Source organism: Chaetura pelagica, unplaced genomic scaffold (assembly GCF_000747805.2).
Source record: "Chaetura pelagica isolate M959 unplaced genomic scaffold, ChaPel_1.0 scaffold354, whole genome shotgun sequence".
NCBI lineage: Eukaryota > Metazoa > Chordata > Aves > Apodiformes > Apodidae > Chaetura > Chaetura pelagica.
The window spans coordinates 1,473,969-1,482,654 of NW_009953299.1; the positions used below are offsets into that span (position 1 = coordinate 1,473,969).

An 8,686-nucleotide genomic window follows, 5' to 3' on the forward strand; every position below is an offset into this window, starting at 1 on the left:
CTTTTCCCCTCAGCCTCTCTCCTTCAACTTCCTCTGCCAGTCTCTCAACTGCAAACAAAGTAGAAGTACAGCCATAACTGCTGTTTTTCTCAATACAGAGAAATACATTGCTTGGGACTGTTTCTCTAATCAAGTATGCAAAGCCAGACTTGTAGGTACCATTAAGATAAAGCTTTGGAATCTTTATGGACAGACTGGATCCAGTCTTTCACTGGTGGTGGTGTGTGGTATTCCCTTGTAGGCATTACAGCATTGGCACCACCCTGCTCTATTTTCTAACCTTGAGCCATGGGTTTAAGGCCAGCCCAGCTCAGGAGCAGACCAGTTAAATCAGTCAGCACAGAGCAGAAGTCCACAGGGCCCAGAGAGAAGCACCAGGAGGGTTGTTCAAGCCACTGCACATTTTAACAGGCAGGTGACCAGACCAGAGCAACATTACTCATATGGCTGGTCCTCATGGGTGATGCTGTTGGTGATCCCAGCAATAAGGTCAACCTAAATCACATGGGGTTAAACCAGAGGAAGCACATGAGCGTGATAAATTTGCTTTGATTCTGTCTGTTCAGCTGGAACTTTGCTTTCCGGAGTTGTCAATTCTGGAAACTTTCTCAGCATCACATTTACTTCTAATGAAGGCAAAGCAGGGAGTATGGCAAATAAGCTCAAATGTGCAAGCAGGACTGATCAATTAAGCCTGATACATCCTGCATGCTATCAAGATCAATGTACATCATAGTTTAAAGCAGTATCTGCAGAGCAGAATGTGAGTTGTACCCAAAACATGAATCCTCAAGTTTCCCTGCTCTGGAAACAAAGGGAAGAGACTAAAATTAACATCCTAAGGATGGGGATCTTTTCTGCTCTGGCTGCTCACCACCAGATTGGTTCCTGGGTCTGACAGATTATCCCTGCACTGTTAAAAACGTTAAGAGCCCTAAGGCAATTAATTCCTCACTTTCAGAGTTTTACTTCTGTAGCAACAAGGATTGCCAGGGACAATGGTGTGGGTAGGCAAGAGCAGCAGGGTTTGGAGCAGAGGTAAACAAGCCCTCTGTGAAGCATGAGCTGTGATACAAAGGCACTGCAAATTGCTGGCTGGACTGAAAAGCCCCAGCCAGACCCGTGAGGTAACCCACCGAGCCGAGGGGAAGGCAGCACGAAGCAGCATCACACCAGTGACAGGGCTGCAGGAGAACTAATGACTGGCAGTGCCAGCTGAGGAAGGAACCAAGCCTCACCTTGGCAATCTGATTACCCTACTGCCACCTGGGCTTCCCCTGAGCTCCAGTGGGAGAGTGTGGTGTGCTGCCTCTGCTTTGTATTCAGATGGTGTCCTCAGTGGTAACCATGTCCCTGTCTGGACAGGGGTAGAACACAGAAAGGTAGCAGGGTCACCTGCCACCAGGAAATGCTGCGGCTACCCAGGCCAGGGAAGGGATTTCCACTGAGCCAGATGGTGTATTGACTAAGACAAGTGCCTGGTAGGAGGTCTAAAATGGATTCAAGTTTGCAGATGAACATCATGCAGCCCCCAGCACTGACCTGTGCAGCCAGTGAGGGGTCAATGTTTGCAAAGCACCCCATCCCATCCCCAGCACCCAGCCACACCTATCAGACCCAGTGAGGGTGACAGGTCCAAGCTAAGGGGATGGAAGTGAAGAGTAGAAAACTAATCTGCAAACTCCAGGGGATTTCTTATTTTCACTTGCACAAGAAGAGACAAGCTGGAAGTGCTACATTTATATCTGAATTGCAAGCATGATTTCCCGGAGGGCTTTTACTCATTCAGTTTGGTGTGAGGATGAGGGCCCTCTGCAAAAAACTGAGTCTGGCTTCAATCCAAAATATCCTCAGAATACAAGGATCTCTGAGGCACCAGCACCATACACAGCTTATCTCCAGCCTTTGCTTTAGACTTAATTGTTTTGAAAGGCAGTGGTTATCAGGAACAGAAAGGGAGCCATAGCCTGAAGACCTGCGACAGCAACCCAGGGTCTTCTGCAAGGTCTCTGCTTTAGAATGATCTCAGGGTAAGGACACATTGTCCCTAATTTTATTTTGTTTTGTTTCAAATAGCACACAAGGCAAAGAGAAAGGGTCATGTGCCTGATGCCACGTAAATCCCCGTGTTTGGTGTATCAGCCCACATCTTGCAACGCTCTCATATTTCTTCCTTGGAAAGACCAATGAGGGGTTTTGTGTAAGGAAGAAATTACAGGAGTTTGTATTTTTGCATAAGACACACTAAAACTGGATGTGTCGCTTGTGCCGCTGTTCCTTTAACTTGCGCTGCTTGACACTATGAATTATTCAGGTATCTCTATGATATACAGAAGTGGTGTCAGCATTTTAGGGCATGACTCTCCTTTCTCATCTACTATAAAATCCCAGTGGCTTCAGTGAGCTATAAAAGGCAAAATTGAGTCCTCAGCAGCATTGTTGTCTTTCAAGCAGAAAATACACTTTAGCACTTACTGAAGTGCTAAACACTGACTGAACAGGCCTAGCATATTGTATAAAATGGGGTATTTGTATGTCCTTGGTTTATCAATATAGCTAAGAGGTCATTTATTCATTTGGAAATGAGAAATAAGAGCATAAAGAAGATGGGATAGTGTTACATAGTCTGTTTTCTCTGGTGCAAAACCACTCAGGTTTCATCGACCTCATGCTGCTAATACCAATGGCCTCATCTGCTTGAATAGTGAGGTGTCTGTACCAAAGTCACCAGTGCCAAGCCCAAGCACGGAGCTGTGCCAGGGAAAAGGAGGAGGTACCTGGAGCAGAGTGACAGGGTTGGAGCCCAGAACAGCTAGGGGCGCTGCTACATCCTCCAGGGCATGAGCTGCTTGGGAGCAACCTGCCAAGCTTGGAGGCTGATCGTCTACAGCCACTCACCCAAAAACTGAATGCTCCCTGGGAACAGGGCTGATATTTTTCCATCCTTGTATTATTTATTCTTCTGTTTTTAAACTAATGATGACAAAGATAATTTAGTTGAAACTGGTCTCAATTCATTGTCACACATGGCACTGCACTCAGACACACCTAAAATATCTGCAAAGGGTTGTTAGAGTCACAAGGAAAGCACAAATACAGGCAGTGAGAGAAAAAAAACCAACCATGTAATATAAATATAGTCTTGGCGAAGCCAGGGTTTAAACCACCAGTGGCTTAAATGATGCCTAAATCCCAGGAGTTTCCTGGGCTTTGTGCAATGAGTGCATCCAGGGTGCATCCAGTGGGTGCTGTGCATCCAGGAAAGACATGACTAAAACCTGGGAGTGGTATTTTTGTCTTGCAAAACAACCTCCTGCAAGTATCTGCAGACTGCAGGGACCAAGTCACAGGCCCCAGATACAGCAAGACCTCTCCTGTGAGCTCTGCATGTAACTCAGGGCTGAATTTGGATGTAACCTCATGTCAAAGTAACTGAGGAGTGCAGTTCTATGGTGCCAAGACAGACGTAAAACCTTATCTTCCATTTCTCCCACCTATTTGTTGCATCATCTGTGTTTACAAAGGAGTATTTACAAAATGCAAAGTTGTATCAAGCTATCTCTGGCCTTCTTCCCATGTTAGATAGGATGGTAAATATTTTTGGAAGGGATGTGAACCTTAATGCTTCTGGGAAGAAGCCAAGCAGTACCAGATGGCAGAGAGGAGGAAACTCACCCTATGGGCAGGTTTTTGACAGTATTCTCATAAGCATCTGGTATTTGCCACTGGCAGAGACAATAGAGGGGCTAGTTCTCTGATCCAGTCTGCCTGCCTCCCTGTTTCTGCTACTGGCTGATTTCTTACCTATTCAGGAGAAGTTTTGTCAAATTTTTATTTCTTGACACACACTTGGATTCAAGGTCTCAACAGTACCTCCGTTTTGGTTGATGATAGCAGTGGAGGTGACTGAGCTCACTGGCACATGGCCTCAGTTCACAGGCATGTGGCAATCCTGGTGATTCAAACGTTTGAAGAGGAGTTTGGGGATTTTTCTTTGCACTTGAAAAAAACATCTGATATTTTACGCAGCCTTCTGACTGCACAATGAAGTTGGATCCCCACCACACATTTAACTAGGAGTGACATTTTTGCTATAGTTATTATGTATGAGTTTGGGAAGTGTCAATCACCTGCAGCTCCCAGCTAGGAGCAGCATATGCCTATTGCTTCTTAGGATTCAGCTCCCAGTCCTTTACCAAAATGCAGATTAGGAATGATGGGAAAAAAAACCAACCTCCATTGCAGTGCAAGAAATTGTTTGAAACTCCAACAAAAATGAGATTTTGGTGAACACTTTGGGTGAGGGGATTTTTATGAGCTTCTACTTTATTCAAACATATCATGTATGTTTATTCTGTAGCTGCCAATAAGTCAAGAGATCTGACTTGGTATGGCTCTAACAGCCCTGTAAGAGTGCCTGCATGGAGCAGTTCTAAACCCAATATGTGCATGAAGACCTCTTGGGTGAATGCAGGACACTTTGAAATGGGACTGGCAAATAGCTATAGTTCAAGGCACATCTTAAGCACAGACACCTCCCATTCCTTGCTTCAAGGACCAGCTTCTATCTTCCCTTGTCTCCAGTTTGGATGTTATTCTTTCTAACAGTGTTTTGAGGCTACTGCTTATGCCTTTTGGAGGACCTGTTTTTCTGGCGTGGCAGAACATTTGCTGGTAACAACCCTAATTTTAATCTGAATATCCTGAAGGCTTTTAAACAAGTTGATGCATTTTTTTTTATTTTACTACTAGTAAAATTTTACTACCAGTTTCAGGGCACAAAATAAAAAGGCTTTGTGGACATATGATGAAACCTTCCACTAATACATCCTACTTTCATAAGTGAAACTCAAGAAACTTTTAAGTGAAGTAAGTGAACTGGATGGCCCAGTTACATTGCCAGAAGCCAGCATTACAGAGTGCTGTATAATCTTCTAAGAGACTGCTTTTCCCTCCTAGCTCACCCAAATGGGCAAGTGGAGGGAGGAAGACTTTTCAGGGGAAGGTTCAGCTGATCTGGAGAAGGAAGGAAGAATGATGCAAGATGGTTCTTCAGGTAGCTGCTACTTGTAAAAATGTTCTAGCTGAAAATACTGCTTAATCAGGCAGTGAGGTACCTATCTTGATAGCACAGATAGGAGCGTTGCACATTTTTGTTATCATACAGCTTTGTCACACAAAACAGAGCTGCCACTGTTGCACTCTGGACAGTGTATTTCAAAACATGACTCAAGGATTAGTGCTTGGTGCTGATTTATGAGAAAATACCAATGGCACAGAGGATTTATAATGCATGTAAATTATTCATGGAGTACATGTTTTACAAGATGGGTCTTCAGCATGTGTAAACTAGAGCATGGCCTGGATGCACACGCAGAGGTGCGTGCTTCCCAGGCTGCCTTGGAAAAGCAAGGTCCTGGGAGAGTCCCACTTGGATTCCTCCTGACCCTGTGCCCGCTCCCGCACCTGATGCGTGGGCTGTGGGAGAACCACCCCTCTTTTGGGGGGCGGGAAGCAGTAGCACAGACGTGAGCTATAGAGTGTCTTCTGTAATACTCACATAGCCCTGTAGAGGGAATGCTTTGGTAAGACTTCAATGAGGCTCTGTATCACTCAGCTATTACCAGGGACCAAATTCATTCTTTGTGTCACCTGCTGAGTTCAGGAGTTAACATCAAGAGCAATTTTACCCAGTAGGTTGTTTTCTGTCTAAAACTCGTATAATGCAATAATTCACTTTAAAATTTCATCCCTGACTGAAGAGAGTGGAAGTGTCCATTTGATTCTATGCAGGGGATAGGCTTTGATGCTGTCTTAGATGGGCATCAAAAGCATAAGATGACATGCATATTAAAAGTGCTTCTCACTGGCATCTTGTAGAAGGCCCCATGGCCAAACATAACAGAAAGAATCCATAGTATGTTGTTTACCAGCTTCTCTTACACTTCATCTTAAATTACCACAGGGAAATCTTAGGGCATTCTGAATGCCAGCAGGAAACAGGGTTTCTTCACTAAACCTAAAAACCACAAACCCACCAAAATCACTCCAGTGTTATGCATTATTTGTGTTGATTAAAAATCTGCTTGCAACACCAGGTTTGCTATTGATCATAAAACTGTACACTGATCTAGTCTTTTCCCAAGTCATCAAACCACTTTAAAAATCTACCTCATCTCAGCCCTCAGATCCACCTGCCCATAGATCACCTGGGCCAGACCCTTTCTGATACCACCAAGCCTCATCACCTCTCTACTCTAGCACTGCTGTCTTGCTTTTCCAAGCTAAAGGGATTTTCCCCTCCTGCAATGCAATGTCCGCCTGGAGGGGAAGACGAGGGAGCAGAACAGGCAACAATGCATAGTGTCCACCCAACTCAGTCTTGCTCATGCAAACCTGCTGACCCCATCTCTCTCTCTCTTTGTTGCTAATGGTGTTTGTCAGGACCAGATGCTATCTGGGCACCCAGAAACTTCAGTGCCACCTTCAAAGCATACAGGACTCCAGATGCCAAAGCACAGCAGGTCACCATGCTTCAATGGCCACCTGAGCACCAGAACGACAGCAAACCCCTTGTGGATGGTGGTAGGGTGGATCTGTACCATTAACTTTCCCAAAAGTACAGGCATTTCCAGAGTACTGAAAGCAAGTCTTAATCATCACACTGACTTCCCTTATGGCTATTATTAATCTCCTCACTTCCTCTGAGGAGCCCCCCTGTCTACTGAGCTCAGTTTCTGCAGAAACATCAGTAAAGCTCAAACTGTACAAGGTTTTACCTAGAAAAAACAGCCTTGCTTGGAAAGATGAAGCAAACATCAGTGAGGTTCAGCAATACACCGACTGGACTGGGCACCACCACTGTGGAGCTGCACCTGTGTCTCTGGTGTAGCAGCTGGAGACTTCTCCCTTGTTGACTTCAGTTAGCAAGGAACGATTGTTCTGCAGGCTCCTCCTGCTCTTCCACCGGCAGCTGCGGATCTGCTAGTCAGATCACTACTTGGGAGGGTCTGGGAGAAGTACTTTCTGCTTCCTGTGGGGAAGGATGTGAGTAAAGCCTTGTAAATAAAAGGCTTGGCTTGGAAAATGCCTGGGTGTCTTCAAGACATGATGCAGCCATGAGCAGCGGCAGCACGTCCCATTGCAGAGCAGGTTATCTTCTGGTGGCCTGGATCAGGGTGGTGAGCAGCAGGAGATGGGGCACAGCCTGATCACACACTGCACTGGCCATGGCGCATCTGGGGCCTGTCAGAGGGGCTCCAGACCCCAGAAGCAGTGACCTCTTGGCACAGACACCTGCTGTTTTTCAGGCCTGAAGGGCTGTCCCAGAAAGAACTGACTGGCCGTGGCTGGGACTGCACATTCTGCCGCCAAGGTGGGCTCCCAGGTCAGAGCACAGCCCTGGCTGCTGCTCCACCTGCTCTGAGGGGTCCCCCCAGCAGGGAGCAAAGGAGCCTCACTGCTGGCTTGCACAGCGCCGTGCTCTCCCCTCTAGGGAACTGCCCTGGTTTGGGTACCTGCTAGGTCAGAATTGTCCTCTTCACATCTTCATCTCTGTGCAACGTGTTACCATCACCTGCAGATCCCATATGAACACAAGTAATGTCCATGCTCTGTCTTAAGACCCTCCTACCTTTTTGATAGTAAAAGGATAAAGTTACTTTGGGAGAGAAGGGCCGGCAGCAGCCGTGGAAGGGATGAACACCACCAGGAGCAGGGAAGTCCTGCTGTTCTGCTTCACCAAAGAACAGGTGGTTGCCTTAGTTTGCCAAGGGTATATCTGGGCTCAGAAACCAAGGAGCAACAGACTTATGCAGAAAAACATCCAAGAAATTGTAGCTTAACTGACTGAGACTTCAGGAGATAACACCAAAAGGGTTCTTCATCCTTCTTCATTCTGATGTTCCCTCCATGAACAGGCCATCTGCTCTGCATCCCACACTCTGGCACCAGATTTGATGTTTCTTCATAGCAGGAGGATGTCTTGACCAGGTTTTCAGCATGGTCAGGAAGCTGAGGTTGCACCGGTTTAACCCTGGAGTCAAACAATTTACCCGGACTCCTCAGGAACACAAAGCTAGCGATTCCCTGGAGCTTTTTAAGGATACCCATGCAGGAAATAGGTGGCAGCACCGCTCTGGCCTGGAGTATCTTTCCTTTTTGCAATGACACACTAGCCAAAAACAGTCTACTGAGAGGTAGTGTAGCCCAAGAAAAAGTGCATTAGGCTAAAAGTCAGGGGATATTATGCAAGGATATAGGAAATGTGCCTAAATGTTTCCTAGGAAATCCACTTTATGAACTTTCTGAACCCTTTACCGGGTTCTGTCCAATGTGTGCAGTGATGCCAGCACTCCTGCTCCCGACAGAAAGGACCACCAGGACGGGGGCAGATTTCACAGAGGAATAAGCGGTATCCTCAGGGCAGGTTTCTCCCACAGCACGGGGCCGCGGTCGGAAGGATATGCCGGCCCGAGGAGCAGGGGAGGGAGGCGCCAGGGATGCTCCTTCAACCTGCAGGTTCTGGCGGCGAGGCAGGAGGGACCCGGGGACAAAGGCGGCGGCGCCGGGCGGGGGGCAGCCCGGCAGAGCGGAGCGGGGCCGGGCTCCGGTGACGAAGCCCGTGGCGGGAGGGGGGCGGCAGCGGAGATGTGCGGGAAACCTCGCACCGCTCCCGGCCCGCGGC

The 8,686-nt window shown here is 47.1% G+C and overlaps 1 protein-coding gene across 1 annotated transcript in view; it reads right to left on the bottom strand.

Annotated features, from left to right (window-relative positions):
* The window catches only part of HHIPL1 (HHIP-like 1), a 47,738-nt gene extending 39,626 nt beyond the window's left edge, over positions 1-8,112 (bottom strand). The window contains exon 1 of the mRNA XM_009998033.1: positions 7,850-8,112. Coding sequence (XP_009996335.1) covers positions 7,850-8,112 — 263 coding nt within the window. The remainder of the gene's footprint in view (positions 1-7,849) is intronic.
* Between the last annotated feature and the right edge of the window lie 574 nt (positions 8,113-8,686).